General features: G+C 32.2%; 1 protein-coding gene across 1 annotated transcript in view; it reads right to left on the bottom strand.

Annotated features, from left to right (window-relative positions):
• Nucleotides 1-546: 546 nt before the first annotated feature.
• The window catches only part of VPS13A (vacuolar protein sorting 13 homolog A), a gene marked incomplete at its 3' end in the record, with an annotated part of 180,645 nt that continues 161,348 nt past the window's right edge, over nt 547-19,843 (bottom strand). Inside the window, exons 69-72 of the mRNA XM_084236962.1 lie at nt 6,448-6,533; nt 5,387-5,510; nt 2,434-2,508; nt 547-597 (exon numbers count right to left, since the gene is read on the bottom strand). Coding sequence (XP_084093088.1) covers nt 547-597; nt 2,434-2,508; nt 5,387-5,510; nt 6,448-6,533 — 336 coding nt within the window. The remainder of the gene's footprint in view (nt 598-2,433; nt 2,509-5,386; nt 5,511-6,447; nt 6,534-19,843) is intronic.

The raw sequence follows: 19,843 nt of genomic DNA, 5'->3' as shown, positions 1-19,843 counted from the left end.
TGTATTTCATTGTCATGCTATACATTTAATTCAAACCTGGCTTTTATTAAAAAAATAATGAAAATAATACCAAAATATTTATCTGTAAAAAGAACTCCAAGTTTCTAAGGAAACCAACACTAAAGTTCTTTACTTGATCCTACTGAGGCAATATTTGATTTGATAATTTGCCTGTCACTCATTCAGAGAGTCTGAAGTAAGAATGGTAGAAGTTAGAAAATGAACTAAGAAAAGTAAATTTAGCTCCATCCGGAAGCTAAACAGATGCAACTTCTTTACCACTACAGATAATCACCTGGAGCAAATATTTAAGATAAAAGAAAAATTATAATGCAATTAGAATTTTAATCAGACGCATGATTCAAGTTAGAAAAACAAAGGGATCCCCAAAGAATTGAAATATCTTAATTATATTGCTGTTTTACTTGATTTTTTTTTTAGTACTTGAAATTACTTCTGTACTATACTTCCCAAACAAGTTTTGGAAGGTACAAGATGGAAATTTGTAATGGTTTATTGCTGTGGGTCTTCAGGCAGTGTTCTCCATCATAGGCTGGGGGAAGGTTCTCTTGCTTCTTCTAGTTTAGTGAGGATCCACTGTTATAGGGAAATAAACCAACATCTATTTACTTCAGTGAACTTGCAATGAAACTCAAAACGAAATAAACGGAAACCTAGATGTTTGTTTTCCAGTTTAGTTATGTATATACTGAGAGACAATTCATCTTGCATAAGAGATCAGTCACTCAAATGGCCCAGACGGCACAGAGACAATGGTACTGGGTTTGATTTAACAGTAGGAATAATATTTTTCTAAGGTATTTGGTTATGGATGTTCATCTTCAGAATAAGTAAAATGAACCATCCTGAGAGACAAGAGTAATTGGGCACTTGAACTGAAAAATTCTGACTGTGTGAAAATTAACGATGCAAAATTCCTTCCATCTATGCCAATTTATATCATAAATCTTCACAATTCCATACATAGAATTCTACTGATTGAGCAGGAATAATTACAAGTAATTATTTAGTAGGTAGTAGCATAGCAACATTATTAAGCATTAGTTAGGTCCTCTTATGATACAGTTTCTATTGTGAAAAGATTTGAAATCACAAAAATAAAATCCAAGTGAACTGTAAACCTCTACCTATGTCTATTACTATTGGGCCTATACGACAGATGAAAGCATTGGAGTTGACACTGACATTATCCCTTTATGAAACACTCTAGTTGAGATATCTGTGCTTTTTTAACTTAAGAGGAACCTGGTAGGAACAGTTATTTGAGTTCAGTATTTTTTCCTGGATGTTTCTGGCAGAAGAAGAGGATTAAAGACAAGCTTTCAGGCATAAAATAACATGGTAACAGAGATTAAATGGAAAATATATTACAGAGAAACTAAAGCAGGGATTAATGTCCTCTTTCAGCAACCTGAAAGAAGGCGGCCTGAAAGTTATGCTATATCCTGTCTCCGGCTTCCAGGTAATATGCATATTGAGGCTCAAGTCAGTTTATTCCATTTTCTTTCTAACTTGTTCCCCTTTCAATTTTACACTGTTAATGTGCCAGGGTCACTTTAAAACATCATTTCTAGAAAGAAAATCACACAGCACATCTCAGTGGTCCAATGTTCCAGGTTTAGAGTCCAGATGTGATTAAGTGAACTGGCTAACAGTCATACCTAGCTAGAACCAATTCAGTAAGAAATATGAGGGAGGGAGGTTTAGGGAGATTTAATAAAGAAGACCTATATCCCTATTAGAAGTTTCATAACACTGTGAGTACATTTCAGTATGAGGAATAGCATCTTAATTGTGATCACTGAGGTGGATAGTCAGTTCATAATCTTCCTGTTCTAGACAGTGTACATCCTCATAATTGCCATAATCCCTAACATATATTGTTTTTCAGTTCAGATCATGCCCATTTTGAGGAAACAGAGGTTAACAGACATCCCCAAGGTCCTACAGTCCAGAAGTAACAGAACTAACATTTAAATCAGATTTTCTGATTACAGGTATGGATCCTTTTGCCTTGTTATGGTAATTTTTAAAAATCACTATATCTATACAGTAGAGAAATCAACAATGAAGGGATGTAATTTCCACATTCAAGCTAGTAAACTGGAATATGAATGAACTTGTATCTTTTTGTTGACTTTTTTAAACAAAGTATTACTATTAGGATTTAAAACAAGGTACTTAATATAAGAAATCAGTATGAAAAAAAAAGAAAGAAAGAAACCGGTATGTGTGTTGAATTCAACCTAATGAAAAATAGTTTGGGGAAAATATGATCTAGATACACATGTAAAAACTGTCAAAAACCAAAATTAATAACAAAACATAGTTGCCTTATAAAATGCCCAACTTAAGTGGTTTTGAAAATGACAAGCTGCTCTCTGTTTAAGAAAAAAGGTTCATTATATTTACCCTAGCATCCTCTGGGGTCTTGAAGTTAATTATCTTTCCAAATTCTTTGGCATGGAATACGGACTTCACTCGTTCCTATAAAGAAAGGAAACAACTTCACTGAAATGAAAATCCAGTTATAGAAACAGGATAGAGAGATAATACACAGCTTCATAAATCTGTGCTTAATGTAGAGTCTTACACATACTCTACACCTTTAAAAAAGCTAAGAATGGGAACCAAAAAAAAAAAAATCAAACACAAATGGAAAAAACTAAATTCTAAATTTAGTAATCCATTATCACTAAGCCTAAGTTAAAAATCTTGGGTGAGATTCCAATTGCTAAAGACAGAAGATGGGATGAAGATAAGTCTGGGAAGAGCATCAGTGTTTATCTTCTATTCTCCCAACTAAGGACAAATTTTCAGACAACTCTTGCTATGGAATCATGATGAGTTCAGCTCAAAAATAATCGACACACGTGTATATACAGATATACATTTACATTTATGTTGCACGGTTGTGCATGCATGCATGTGGGTATGCAGCTTCTGACATTTTACATCAGTCATACAATAAGAATATGGTTAAGAATCAAAGAAATTGGGGTAGGCCCTAGTTTCTATATGATTGTCACCTTTAGCATCCTGTTCAGCATTTGCAGGGAAAAAACTGTACAAGAGGTGGATGTTAAGTATTAGAGGGACAAATAGAAAAAAAAAATGTGATTATTAAGGAGAAGGGTATTGTTTACCTCTATTAACTATGGGCAAGGTCTCAGAAGAAGCAATGTGGAAGTTTTACTAGTGTGACAATTCTGTAATACATATATCCATGTAAAAAAAGACCCAGAAGAAATCAGATTCTTTTATTAAAAACAAAACAAAAAAGGTGTGATTACTGACACAAGGGCTCAAGAAAAGGCAAAAGGGAAGGAAATCAATGAGATAATAAGATTATCCTTAGATAGGGAAAAAGATGAATCCAGTGAAAGGACGAGAGCAAGGGCTAACTGCCACTATCTATAATTTCATATGAAGACACAGGGCCTTTCATTTTCTGAGTGAGTCAGAGACATTTTTAATGGGTAAGTTAGTCTATGATCCTCAAGAAGTAATATCCAGTCTACTCAAGAGCTACCTCATGTCTTTGAAATGAATACTAAGATTGGAGAAATGGTCTTCACTGGTTAAAACAGGTCCCAAGAATAGTTCTGTTCTATAGGATAGCACAGAAGACATGTTGTTCCTGCATGCCTGTTTGTAATACCCATTCTTACAATAACAATATCTTGACTCTTCTAGGTAACTATTTCTCATTTTCTCTCGCTCAAAAATACTTAAGATAGAGCTGACCTTTTCTTCTCAGTAGCACATGGTGATTCCATAACCCTTACCTGTCCAACTGACCTCTAAGCTCCCTGACCAAAGTGACTGGTACCGTAACAACCAAGTGACTAAAGGCAGCCAAATGAGACACAGTGAGAAGTTCTCATTCCATTGAGTTAGTAGTATACAAGCCTACAACTTCTGATAGCCACTGTGTCACCAAAGGATAGCCTTCTTGAGAATGAAGCCAACAATGAAGAATATAGACCCTAGAGATGAGGTAAGCAAAGGAGGAGAGGAGAGGAAGGAGAATAATTAAGAATGATATGATTTGCATATCTAACCTACAAAATACACAGACTTTTCAGTTCAGTTACATGAGTCAATTAAATTCCTCAAAATAAAACAGAAATAACAGAATAAAGCTTACTTGGGTTGAGTTACATACTATCTTTCTACGAATACAACCAATGACAAAATGGCCCCCCACATAGGTTAAATAACTTGAGGTTAAATATGTATCTTACATTTCTTTGATCACTTGCAATACCTACTGCAATCATTACAACTTAGAATCAATTTTACTCTCTATTGATTTACCAAATACTAGCAATTCACTCTATTTTATTGCAACCAAGTACTAGGCCCTATAGCTACTAGTAATCAAAGTAGAGTGAGAATGCTCTGCCTTAAAGAAGATAACAGAAAACAAGATAATATCTATAAAAAAGGAAAGGCCTATCAATAATGACCTATTAGAGAGAAAATTCACCAAGAGTCTATTAATGAGATTTTTTCCAAGGAAAAACATTCTTTAGGAAATGTCTAGGTTTTCTCAGGTTTTCAAATGTTTTCCCCAATTTAGTCACTTGGATAGCAGTGGGGAAAGTGGAATTCTGTTACTGAATATAACATGTAGGTCCAGGAATGCTATTGTCAGTGTAATAGCAAATAAAGTTAACAAAGCTTTGCTTGGCCTAGCTTTTGTTTCTTTAAGCCTGGATAAGAAAGTATTATAAGTAAAATCATACAAAGACAAAGCACCATCTATAAAAAAGTTACCTCTTATAAATAGTAAAATGTACTTTCATAGCAGTAAAATGCACTGTAGATCTCTGTGATTTGTGATGGGGTTCTATCCCAATCAAACCATAAGTTTAAAATATTTAATACACCCAATCTACTAAACAAGATAGCTTAGCTTTGCCTACCTAAAAGCCTAAGAACGCTTATGTTAGCCTCTAGTTAGACACTCATCTAACACAAAGTCTTTTTGATAATGAAGTACTGAAATGCTGAATCCTAACCACTAGACCACCTAGTGGGAGCATTATAATAAAGTGCTGAGTATCTCATATAATTTGTTAAGTGAAAAATTGGAGAATATCAGTTGTTTACCCTTAAGATCATGTAGCTGACTGGCAGCTCCAGTTCACTATCACTGCCCAGCTTCACTAGAGTATAGTACTGGTATCACTGTCCCAGAAAAAGATCAAAATTCAAAGGTTTCTGCTGAATGCATTCCACTATCACACAATGGTAAAGTAAAAAAATCCTAAGTTGAATTATCCTAAAATTGGGCACCATCTGCATTTCAATGTATTATTTTCACTTCCAAGTTTTAAAAAAAAATCTATTCACATACCTTAGCTTCAATGCGTAATCTTCTCCCATGAACGATGAATGGCTCTTTGGTAAACTCATCAAAACTATACTGCCACTCACATGTAAGCTGACCAAATGTACCTTTTGTTACAAACAACACACCACTATGGGAAAAAAAAAAGGGAAAAAAAATCTACTTAAAAAAAATTGAGGCATTTATATTCAATAATATAATTACAATAGGGTATACGTTGTATGAAAGTGTGCACAGCACAACTATGTTCTGGATTACGGAAAACCTTAATGACTATAAGAAACTATACAAAGTATGTTCTCAAGTAATAATGAAATTAAATTAGGAACTTGTTTTAGAAAGATACAAGAATATTTCCAAATGCTTGCAAATTAGCATAGTTCTAAATAATTGGGTCAAAGAATCTCAAAGGAAACAAAACATTTTGAATTTAATGAGTGAAAATATAACACAAAATTTATAGGGTGCAGCTAAAGCCATGCTCAGGGGGAAATTTACAGCATAACGTGCTTATATTTGATAATTAAAGTACTTTTTTGTAAGAAACAGGAGAAATTTACAATTGTCAACCAATATTTTGGGGAATTATTCATGTCATTAATGCTTTAGAATTAATTAAGCTTGTGTTACTAAGAAAGACACCACATAATGTATTTATCAAACTACACCAGAAAAAGGCTTTTAAAATTCATTCATGTTTTCTCTTCATTTTGACAGAAGAAATCAAAAAATGAAAATGCTTTTTGTCTATAACTCTACTTAATCCTGCCTTCAAAGGTTTTTCTCCCACCAATTAATTGTATATACTGAGGTTTCTTCAAATAACACATAATTAAAGTCAAATGTTTAAGGTAAAGAAAAGCTGGATTGGAAAAAGGAAAGCTAATCAGGATCACCTGACTCTGATGTCCTTTTTCCTGGATTATAGGGGTTATCAGAACATACCTTTTCCCCTCCAGCTGAACAATAATGACTCCTGTAAACACTTGCCTCTCTGTGTATATTTGCATCTACCTCTCCTCTACTATCCTTTTAACCCATTAACAAATTATATTGCTAAAAGTTACCTTTTGGTGATCATGAACATATCCGTTTTATTGATCATGACATGTGTGAAATATTTGTATTTTGCAAATCTCCCATTTTCCATGACCTAAAAAAAAAAGTGAGAGTGAGAAAATTGTTAATATTCCTATTCTAATATAACTGGTGCCTTATACGGTAAAAACCATTTTCTTAGTGAGGGCAGATTATTAATATATTTATATAGGAAATATGCCATCAGAAAATTGAATATTCACAAATTCAATGCTGTTGCCTCCCTAAAAGCATCTGTCTGTACTGATTTATTCAAGATTAGTCAGTTGCAGGTAGATTTAATAGTAGAGTCTTAGAAAGTTTAAAATGAACCTATTGAAATTACTACTGAAACTGGTAACATTCATTTTATATATTCTTATGTGATTACATCTGTACGAAAACATATAAACATACATATAACATAAATTACTGCTAACCCCCATTTAGCATCTTCCTGGAATTTCTCTATTTGCCTTACAAACAAGCTTTTCTTTGGCAAACTTATAATTCATTAAAAAGTGAGCTGACCATTATCAAACAAACTGTAAACTCCAGGAACTACTTTACCTATACATTGCCTTTAAGTTTATTTTTAAGATTGCTGAAACATTATCTCCCCATGACATCTTCAGTAATTTCTTTGCCCCAGAAAATAACTATGGAAAAAGATAAGCTATATACAAGAAGGACAGCTATATAAACAAAATTGTATTTTAAATTCTGTTCTCAATACCACTTGCTCTAAGGATAATTACTTTAGCTATTAAAACAGATAGCCGACGAGACCATTATTTTTTTTAAAGGCAAGCAATGTAAATGTGACTGAAACCCTCAAGGAAGGTATGTTAAAGCTTTAGCCCAAAATGCTAGATCTTTTGAAAAAATTCCAAAAAAGGATATAAAGATTTTAGAAAATTGTTTTCATGACACTATATTAAGAACAAATTATTTAGCTTAGAAGCAAGCTAACAAATGACTTCATAATAATCCTGGTTCAGAGGCTGATGGAATGGTCTTAATTTTAATTGGAAATAGAAGTGAAAAGAAAAGCTTCCCCCCTGCCACCCAGTCAAACTACAACTACAATAACAGGATATTATAATTAATTGTATTTTCTAGTTTCAAAGACCACAATATTGAGGAAAGAGTATCTTTACTGTCTACTATAGTAGGTAGAATAAGACAAATTCCTTGAATTACAAATGAAAAAAACAATAACCCCACAAATGCAGATGACATAAGAATTATTAGATAACATATCAAATACCAATAAAGAAAAGAAATAATTTGCACATGACAGTATATCTGGAAAATCTAGTACAGAAAATCCAGTATCTTTATTTTATAAACACAATAATCAACTTGAGAAGTTTAAGGGAAAAAATTCCTGTTTACAAGGATAATAAAATATATCTACTTGTAAGTTTAAAGAATAAAAAGCAAAATTTATGAGATAAAAACCAGTAATACTCTTAAAAGGAGCAACAAAAAATTTGAAAATGGAAATCTATGCCTAATTCTTAGATAAAAAATGCATCAAAATAAAGATGTTATCCCATCCTCACCCCCGCCAATTTTATACACACACAGACCTACACCATGATCCCAAGATGTTGTTTGTTAGGTTGTTTTGGTCAGGGGAGAAGCAATTAGACATAACTATGGTGAAATTCAACTAGGAAAAAAAGTGTTAACAACCATTAAATTATGAAAGGAGAATGAAAAATAACCCTGCAGATGTTAATACCACACAATTGCAGTAGTGAAATCAGTTCAAGTTAGTGGAGTTTATACAAAGTTCAGAAATTGACCAAAATGCATGTAGAAATTTATAAAATTCTATTTCCCTAAACACACATGAATGTATGAAATCAAGACAGCACTTCAAATTAATATATGGGCAAAAGCATGTATTATCGAATAAATGGTATTTCAGGCAATTCCCTCACAAAAGCTGCACCCATTCTTTTTATATCAAATTAATTCTATATGGATCACTGCTTTAATATACAAAATGAGATTACAGAAGTACTAAAAAGAATATTTAATATTCAAATGGGTAAAGCTTAAATATTAAAGAAAAAGTCCATAAAACCTAACATGAAGAAATTGATAACTGCATAGAAATTAAACACTAAAGAATAGTGTAACAACAGCAAATAAGAACTCAAGTAAAACAATACAAAAATCAGAGGATAAATTGGGAAAATATTTGTCAGTACAGAGATATAGCTAACTTCATAACAGAGAATTCTAGCCATTTAAATAAGCCAATAGATGAAAACTGAGTACCAATGGGAAAATGCAGAGTATATGAACAGATCGTTCAGCAAAAAAACACAAAATCTGAGCAATAAAAATGAGAAAATGTCCAAATTAAAAAATGCAAATCAATTAAAACATAACCTTTGTGCAAATAATTCAACTGACAGAATTCATCTTATGCAAGAGCATTAAAAATAAAAAATCTACATATTCATTAACAGGGAAGTGTATAAATGAGTACTAGAATAGTTCTATAATGGGACATTATACAATCATGAAATAGATCTGCGTGTATGTCAGGCACAAAAGATCTCGTCCTGCCCCTCCTTCCCTGTGTTCTTCTCAGGCTGAATGAATAATTAAAGCAGCATCAGATGGGTTAGCAAAGGAAAAAAAATTAGTAACATAACATACATATGGAGAATTCACAGGTGGTAAATTTTAATAAATAATGGAGTGGACCACACATATTTATTCTGCATTTCAGAGCATGAGGCATCAAGGACAGAGATGGGGAGACTTCATATGGCAGATAAGAAGGGGTAATCTCATCCTTAGTGAGCGTTAAAATGAAAAATTTTAGATAGAATATGTTCACTGACATATCTAGAATTGGGTGAGACCCTAATCTACATTCTTCAGGTGATAAACTAGAAAGCAATGAGGTCTGGAATTAAAGGCAAACGTTAAGGGCATATTGGTCACTTGTTTGATAAGGCAAAGGACTTAGCAAGAAGAGAAACTTCTACTAGCTTTCAGGACCCTCACTACTTTCATCTCTAATCAATCAGCATTCTTTAAAGTAATGGCAGTAGACCTCTGAGGCTCACGGGGCCTTAACTGACCTCCATTTCCCTTTACCAAGATGACAAGAGGGATACTCTGGGCTGACTGAGAAAAGTCCATTTGACTTTTATGAGACTGACCCAACAGTATTTATATAGAAAGCTGTGCAAGATGTATAAAATGAACAGAAATTTAATTGCTGAGAAAGAATGGGTAGGAGAGGGGAAAAAAAACAAACATGTATTCTCATTTTACATATGCACAGGAAATTTCTGCAAGTTTTGAATGGTAACAGACTAATCTGTTCACAGCACTTATCTCTGGGTAGGTAATACCGGGGTGGAAGGGAAACTTACTTTTTATTTCTAAATCATTTTGCATTTTTTTGGTATTTGAAATGATCTTCAAAGTATTTTCTTTTGCTCTGTTAAATATATGGTCAAGTTTTAAAGACTACAAACCTTGATCTCAAGAACATCCCTACTACTAGGAGTCACGAGTCTATAAAACCCATTAATAGATCACAACCTTCAAATACTTAGTCTAAGCACCAAGCTTCTGTTTTACTACTATGTAAACTATAGTCATTGCAGTTGAGCTTACCACTCATCTCTTTCCACTTTTCAGACCTAATTTAAGTAAAACATCACATCTATATATGCCTATTGCAACAGTTACAACAGTATCTGGAATAAAAAAAGTTTAAGATGGTCCTTTAAAAAGTATTTCATGCAAAGTTTTTTGAAGTTCATTAAAAACCTTAAATGCAACACCTGAAAGATGAATGAACATTAAGGCTATAGTGATTTACTTTGAGACATATAATGAACTGTATTCTTTGTTATTAGAATGGATATATTACAATAAATGCCAAAGATAAATTCTCATACAGCAGGTCAATCTCCATTACAAACATGGAAATATGAAATAATATTATAAGCAGAAGCTAAAATTTTGAAACTAAATCTGAGAGAGGCATTGAAGAAAAGATAGCAGGTTTTGAGTCGTGATCTGCCAGCATACTATGAAAGAGTCTACAAATGCATGTCTTTGGTTACAATTTTCTGTCTCATTATTTGACTTCATAAATTCACTATATATGAAGCTTTACATATTTCAAAACGTCATTTTACATTAGGCAAAATTTTAGACCTGAAGGAATATTACTGTCCAACCAAAATCAATCTCTTTTACACACAAAGAAACTAAGAATTAGGTAAAGGGTCTTATCCATCTAATCTTCACAACACTCTTGTCTAATTAGCTAAGATCACAGTTAAGTGACTTGCTTGGGGTCATATTGATAGTTGCCAAATTGGGCTCAAACTAGTGGTTTCTTTACTTTTAATGCCAGTGCTTTCACTCTACCATGTTTCCTCTTATGGCATCTGTCATACATTTCTCATGGTACCTTAAAGTTGTCAATAGCTCCAGATGCTGGGTGTTGCAAGGGCAGTTTGCTAAAGTAGTTCTACTGGCTGAATTTTTTTTTAAAGATTTATTTATTTATACAAGCACTGGGGTACAGGCCAGAGGGGCGTGAAGGTGAGTGAATCCACCAGAGACAGAGCAGGGAGCTAACTGGATCGAGTTTAGTTTAGTATTAATAGCCTATCTTCATCTATCTCAAAGAGATGTTAAGCATGAATGCCTCTATAAAATAATTTATGATATCCTTTAAAACAATGGAAGAATTAGCAAAGCTAAGGCTAGGGATCACTAATATAGAACACCTCAGCTAAAGACCAAGATTTGGCTGAGATGTCAAGGGATTTGCCTGAAGTAACAAGTATATTAGACATTACTTTAAACATGTTAGCCTCTTCTACTGTGCTACAAGTTAGCAACACTATTGCTATATAGTCAAAGGAAAAAAATTTTGCCTTAGTTGTTAAAAGAATATATGAATTACGTACCATTGTCTGAAACGCAAAGAAATCAACAAACAACAACAAGAAAAAAAAAACCTGCATTTGTTACACATAATTGTCACAATCTGCAGATAACAAAATGTATGATTATTGGAAGGAAAAAAAAAGCCCCTTTGCATTAGAAAATAAGTATTTTTTATTTAAATATCTTATTTTATATAATTCTTACATCTTTTTTCATCTTTGCACAATGTATGCATTTTCATTTTGGTTATATTCCCCATACAATTGCACCTGCCCCCTTATTTTGACTCTAGTCCTTCCTTTCCCTGCCCCTTCCCCACCCCCACCCCCACCCACTGTGTCTCTGGTTTATAGTTGCTTGTTGATTTTGATTTTTACTTTGTATTGATTAATCTTTTTCCTGGTCTGTTATTTAGGTTTTCTAAATTCCTGCTATGAGTGAGACCATCCGGTATTCTTTTTCTTTCTGACTTATTTCACTGAGCATGATCCCTTCTAGCTCCATCCATGTTGCTGCAAACTGCATGTGTTTATCTTTTTTGATTGCTGAGTAATATTCCATTGTGTATATGTACCACATCTCCTTGATCCAGTCATCTATTTTTGGGCATTTGGGTTGTTTCCATAGCTTAGCTATTGTAAATAGTGCTGCTATAAACATAGGCATGCAGGTGCCCTTTGGAATTAGTTTCTGTGTCCTTTGGGTAAATACCTAGGAGTGGAATTGCTGGATCATATGGAAGTTCTATGTTTAGTAGTTCAAGAAATCTCCACACAGCACTAGAAAATGTAAGTATGTAAACCTTAGTTTAACAGATATAAACAAATTCAAACCAAAATGATCCTACACTTAGATACAAATAGAAAGTAGGGCCCTGAGAGGGTTAATTTTTTTTATTACATATATATTTTCATTTAAAAAAATTTTTTAAACAATATTTTCTCCACCCCACCCCCTCAGGTGGAGTCCCCATAGAATTTCCTTCCCAAAGGCACCCGTGCACCATCACCACAGTCTCCTGTTCTCCCTTCCTCCGAGAGGTTTTTTTTTAACATCCATATTTCCTGTCAGAAAAGCCTCGATATTTTAGAAAAATAATATATACAAGAAGCTATAGTACATGCAGAAAACTCTGCTAACACTTTCAAATCATCTGAAAGCATTAAGTAGAAGATTTGTGTAACAAAAATATGTCTGAAAAAACAAAAAGAAGATAGATGATAGGAACAAATAACTAACAGAAAGATTTAATCCTAAATAATGTATGTAAAGTGCTAATATTCATGGAAAATATACTTAAGAAAATTGGGTAAAGGATAAGAACCATAGCCCACCAAAAAACAAAACGAAAATTTGATCAGTGTTTGACTCTTAGAAACAACAGCCTCATACGAGTGCTTTTTTTTTTTTAAGATAGCAACATGGGTAATAAAAGAAAAATGAAACTTATCTAGATGAAAGAAGATGATTATGAATGCTACCAAACCAGAAAAGCTTCCAGACAATAAACAGTAGTCTTATAGATTGCTTAATATGAATAGTTAGGAGATAATGGTGAAAGAGGCTTATGAACAGGTTATATATAAAAATTACTATTTTTTAAAAACAAAATTCATAAATTAAACTGGTAAATGCTATAATTTCTCAATTATTTAAGAAGGTAATAGCTTAATCAAAGTATCCCTTTAGAGAAAAATGAGTTAGTGAGCATGAATTTAGAATTCTCTGATAAAAGGTTAGGGATAAAAATGTTGTACTAATTCATCTCAAATCATAATTTTGAGGATCATGGCCAAGTAAAACAAGACATTCAACCAAGTTTTATGATTAGATATAGTAGGAATTCATTACCTCCAATCTCAGTGTTTTCATTAACATAACAGAATAAATGCAAACAAGCAGGAAGACATGACATTCAGCTTATCAGAGGCAAGTTGATTTAAAAAAAATAATCAAAGCTCACTGACACTGCATCAACTCTGAAAAAGGAATCAGTGCTTATTTCATTCCCCCCATACCTTTGTCTCATCCCAAGCTAATGAGGGTTACTATTTTGATGGTTAGCCAAAGTATAAACTATGCTGACAGATTAGACAAGGCAAGAGAGCTGAGCATATCCCTGCAACTTAAAATCAAATTGAAGAAACTATTACCTTAAGAGATGTGAGCTGGCATTAGCTGGTTCAACTAAAATAGCCTAGAGAAAGGATAAGTTTCTGCTCATGACAACAGCAATTAAATAACCTCTTAATACATTCTAGAAGAAGGGCAGTGATTCATACAATCTAATAGTTATATGTATCTTTACGCACTTTTAGTAGAACCTGTACTGAGCAACATTTATTGACCCACAATACTACATGTTCTTGAAAACAACAGTAACATTTATTTAAAGATGCTATATAATATAGAGTAGTCCACATCACAGAGCTTTCATTGTTCTATTGCTTACCAATTGGTGTATGAAAACTCATGGTATTTTACATTTTCCTATTAAATTTGAAAGGAAAATGATTTTATAATACTTTTATCTTGGCAAAGAGACAAATAAGAAATATAAAACTGATATTATGATGACCAAGAATTAGCATAAACTGGTGTTCTTCTGTAATAATGAAAATATAATAATGAGCTTTTATTGGACATTATACAAATAATCCTATATATTGCCTCATTTGTTTTAATCCTAGCAAAACACCGAAGTAATGATAATTTATTATATGTACCACAATTATACTAAGCACAATTATCTTGACTTTGCATTCTGGAAACTGAGGTGAACCAAGTATAAAAAAGATCATAAAACTAGTAAAAGGGAAAGGCTGGAACTGAACTCAGGTTTACTTGGTTTGGGAATCCAGACTCTGAGTTATAGGGTATTATTACATGACAGATAATTTTTATTTCAAAATTAGTTAGCACAGTAGTTGCAGTGGGATCCGATTTTAACAGTGTATTTAGATTATCTCATGAAATGCAATGCTTTAATTTCAGTTAAGTAATACCTAGGAATCACTATCTCTTTGGAAGACTGAACATATATCTTTAGTATCTTTTGATTCCCAGAGTTTGTTAGAGACTTTCATGTAGCAGCCAATCAACAAATAGGAGCAAGACTGTGAAGAGCAGATATAACAGTTAGCCTCTAACAGGGCATATGGTTTACATGAAATATACAGTCTCCCATACTTGTATTCCTATCAGCAGAGCGATTAAGCCCATTACAACAATAAGCTCAGAGGATGAGATTACAATATCCTGAATAAGCAGGAATTGTGACTTTCTTTCAAGGGACATTTGGCCAATATAGAAAAGTAGACTTCTTAATTCTAAAGTCTCCTAAGTATCTCTGTATCCTAAGTCACCAGGGGAAGTTATAAGGGAGCATGCTAACACGCTCATGTGTTAAATTCTAGGTTACAATTTAGCACCTTCAGCTAAACAGAGGCTAAATACCTTCTAACTAATACCCTCTGCAGTGTTTTAGATCTATATTTGCACATTCTTGGTAAGAAAAGATTAAGACTCAAGTCTACTTGAACCTAACTTTTGAAGATTTCTTTTAAAATTAACTGCACTATATTTTCTGTTTTAACAGTATTTATCCTTTCTATTTTAAAATTTAAGGAATACAATGATGGTAAATTTTTGAAAAGGGTTTAGAAATCAAGCTTGTAATAAAATTTTTATCTTACACAGAGACAAAGAGAAAAATGGACTCTCCCCTAAGCGGAACCCTCATCTCCACAAAAAGACATAATTTCAAAGTCTCTTCCAAAGTATTCTTACATAATACTTGGAGGTTCTAACTGGAATGAAGTCCTCTTCTGATTCAAAATTGAGTCGTGGGACTTACTACATATTCAAAATATGGGCTTTTGAAAATGATGAGCCAAACATTCTCCAGAGATTTCCACTAAACTAAAAATTAGGCATGAGAATTATATAGGAATTGAGTTGGTAATCTCCTTTCCCATGGGATCTGCTTTATCTACGAACTCTACTTTTACTGGATAATAATTTGCTCTCTTCAGCCTTCTCATCCTATTCAGAAGTATCCTTCTGGAGAGGAAGAGTTATAAAATGAAGAGTGAAATCCAATAAGCCTAGTTCTCCTAGTTCTTGTCCACTTACTCAAAATTTCAGATGAAGCCAGGAAGAGTGTTCGGCACTACTCTGGTGATCTGACTGTCTATGGTAAGCCCTTTCTTCCAGATCAGTTGTGATTCTCCTCCAGAAGTAAAGAGAAAGATCATGTCGACTGAAGGCAGTAATCTTCCAATTGTTATTAAGGCAGTGTTTGAAGCTAATTATAAACATCTGTAATTTCTGAAAGAAAAGAAATATACAACAAACAAAAACAGCCTCCCTTCTACAACAACTTATATAATAGCAACTGTGATATCTTTGTAAGAGGTACAAAGACAACATAGATAAAATTTTTAAATATCTGAAATAGTTAAGAAAAACACTATCCCCATGGAACAACCTAGCTGTCCATATGAATACACAATGAAAGACATTAAGGATCTCTTTTTCACATTCTCACACACTCACACTCTCACACACACACACACACACACACACACTTCACATACTTTTAAGAGATCTAATTATTTAAGGGATAGAAATTCTTTTTATAAATTGGGTCTAAAGGTAGAAATATGTCCAATTAAAAAGAAAGAGCTGCTATATCAGTTAAAAAACTAAAGGTTCTAGTGCCAAATCATTTAAGTGTTCCAGAAATAAAGACCAAGTTTCAAACATTAGGGGATGATTTTACAAATAGGCTGCTTTTTTAATCCTTAGAAGTTAATAACTCAATAAAAATTTATAATAAAATACAATCTAAAAAAATCTAAATACTTGGGTCAGAATTATGTAGATAATTTTTAAAGAAATACTAGAAGTGGTAGGGAGACAGGATAATTTTTCTTTTCCAGTTCCCTAATTTTCTTCACTGAACATGTATTACTTTAACAATGTAGACTCCAGGGTTTTTTTGTTTTCTATAAAATATTTTAAAATTATAAATTGAGAATGAATGATAGCTAACTGATGATCTTAACAGGAATTTTGTTTTTTCTGGAGAATTTTGGGTTTCTAAATGCTTTGCTTCACAGAAACCTCAAGGTTTACTGAACACATTCAGAAAATCTTTGTAGACAATGTAGTTCACAGGTTATTGATAAATGATTAAAAAAATTTACAGTAGGAAGAATTAATATTCCCAACTGAGAAAAATTATATATACTTAGCTAAATCTCCCTAAAAAACACAAATAATGATTACAAATTACTGAATATTCAAATATTTAAAAGATCTCTAAGACTTAGAGGAATGTTGTAATGCAATTTAGTAAATGTTCCCATTTGTATATGAGTAAGGTTAAATTAAAAATCAATTTTATAAAATCAGTAAACATTTATCTTAAAGATGGTACTTGCCGTGTGTGTGTGTGTGTGTGTGTGTGTGTGTGTGTGTATGGATCAATACTGAATAATCACTAAATAAACCTATCACAAAAAAATAATTATGGGCTTGAAAATTATCTACCACAATAAGACAAATCAAACCCATGTATATGAAATTATAAATTATCCTCATTAATCCCCTAACACAGACCTATTTGAATCCATGTGCCTTTTTTCTATTTTGAGTCAGGACTTTCTACAACGTTTTGTAACATAATGACTATTTTCACTGTACTTCATCAATTCACTATTCATCCACTGAAATTACAGATTATATTAAGAATCTAAACATTTTAAATTCATCTCTACTTACTCCAAAGGTGCAGGGAGAGAATAATAATAAAATTGATACTTTTTTTTTATATACCCATCATAATGATATCTTGTTCTAAATAAATTATGTATCTTATTTAGATGCCACTGGACCTTTAATATTTTTGGACTACTGCAATAAATTATAAATTACACATTTGCAACAAAATCTATAAAACAAAAAAACAGTATTTAACGGTGTGGTAGAAAAGTACTCCATCAGTTATCAATTTCCATGGTTCTTTCTACGCCTCCTCCAATCATGATAGCAAAGTTTAGTGCAAAATTTTAACATAGGGCTTAAATCAGACAAACTACCATGGCGTTTTTCACAGTTAACACAGATACTGTAATCACTGATGTACAATAGCTGTAACTATAAATTTTAATAACGTAATTTTAAAATCAACATTGATATGTTTTGATAGCATCAATGCTTCAATGCTATGTATTTTGAACTATTTCAAAAGCTAAAATTTTAAAATCCTAATTATTTAAATACAGAAACAAATGGAAATTTATTCTGACTTCCTTTTCTATAAGAAATAAAGTCTGCAATATTAGATTTACATATGTTATATCTATAATCAATGTGAACACCAATTAATTTCATTTACAGGTTTTTCTAAACTTAAGATTATTTATCCATAGTGGTAGAGGCCCACAATTTCAGGGTTTTTACAAATTTTTCTTCCTGACAATTTTCATTATGTTACTCAAGTGGTAAGTACACACAAAGGAAAAGAAGGGGTGAGTAGTTACTCCTTTACTCCTCTTGTTCTAAGTAATGAGCATGTAGAAATGGGGAATATAAATAAAGTTAAAGGTGACAGAAAGGAGTGGTATTATACAACAAATCTTTCAAATACAGATTTCTTATGAGACGTTCCAATTAGAAATTTCTAATTAATTATAGCACCATTTATAAAGGAACTGTGCATTTCATAAAATTCCAATGTTGAACTCAGTTGCTATAAAATTTATAGGGAATGAAAAGCTATTTTTTGACCAAGTCTTACACCGTCATCACGAAAACACTGGGATAAAACAGAGCAATCCTCAGTCTAAAAATTTTTCTCTAATAAAACCAACATAATTTATTTTTTAACTGGAAAATACCTGTATTCAAATAAGCTGGTAAGATTATTTCACAGTAGCAAGAAACAAATAACAAACAAGGGCTATTAGGTAGCTGAACCCATTTCACTTCTAATGTCTAAAAACTTAAGAATGCTGAATCATTAAGGTCACATGAACAAAGTTTACTATTTATTACCATATTGTTATAAATCTTTTACTGTTCAAGAAATTTTAAATAAATGATCCTACCTCCAATTTTCTTTTCATTAAAATGCTACGTCACTCCCGAAATTTATTAAAGCTTTTTCCAGATAAATTCTTAGGAATCATCTTTACAAAACCTGTTCTATGATTTTTACAGAAAAATCACAAGAAATTTAGAAAACAAATTGGAAAAAATTAGTTTTCACTTTTAGAAAGGGCTGTGCCTAGCAAAGCTGGAATGTAAGCCAGTGAAGACATTCCCAGACCCTTTCTTGCTCAGAAGTAAACAATTCTTAGTGACAGGCTATGTTATTTCTAACTTCTAGTAGATGCAGAGGCTTTGTTTGATTTTGGCCAAGGGTCAGAGCAGTGGGTGCACAACAAATACAAAATGTCTTTGATACAAGTAGAGAACATATTAATGGTTGTTTTTATTTACTTATTCAAAACTAATAATAGATGAAAATAGAAAACATTATTTGACATGCACATTTCTTAGGCCTAGTACACACAAGCTTGACTTCCATTTAATTTCAACAGAGCTGTTAAATTTTTTATTTCTTTTTTCTAAGCGCAATATTTAAAATTTAATAGTTTCCTTCTAAGAACACAGAGAATAATGAATCATAGGAATAAAATCTTGATAAACCCAAGAATTAGAAGAGACTTAGAAATCATGGTTTGAATCAAATCAAAAGGTGAAAAATTAAGGCAGTTATCTACTACAATCTAATATAAGATCAATATAATAAAGTGCTTAACATAAATCAAGGTAAATGTTCCTTTATTGATTCAAATCCAGCAGTCATAAGAGATCTGACATCATACTATTAATAGTCATTCACTTTTTAAAGTTTTTTTTTTAAAAGTACATCTGATATACTAGGAAAACAGGCAAGACACTTTCATCTAAGTTGAAATTCAAAAAAATAGATCAAGTACACAAAACAGAAAACAGATATGCTCATAGATCTTTTAGATAACATTTTTCCATTATTGTCCAAAAAAATACATAATTATGCTTGCTACAAAAATTCTTCTAATGCCTATAATTAACATTTTATGATAGGGATATAGCACATGACTACGGAAGTTAAATATAATAACTATAAAAACCAACTTGTTCATTGTTACACAAGCATACGTGTGTGTCTGTGTTTGTATACACACACATAAAATGAAATAAAAGTGAGCAAAAGGAAAATAACTTTTATTTTTCATTCTCAGACTATAAATTATTTCACTAACCTTCCTTGACAAATCATGAATATTCCTTATAATAGTAGTTCAACCTATACAATTTTGGAATACAACAACAAATTCATATTGCCTCAAGTTACGTAAGTTTATCACTGGTAAAACAAAT

The sequence above is a fragment of the Talpa europaea genome (genome assembly GCF_964194135.1).
Source record: "Talpa europaea genome assembly, chromosome: 7".
Classification (NCBI taxonomy): Eukaryota; Metazoa; Chordata; class Mammalia; order Eulipotyphla; family Talpidae; genus Talpa; species Talpa europaea.
The sequence above is the reverse complement of the archived record's forward strand: the minus strand, read 5'-3'. Positions and strand labels throughout refer to the sequence as shown.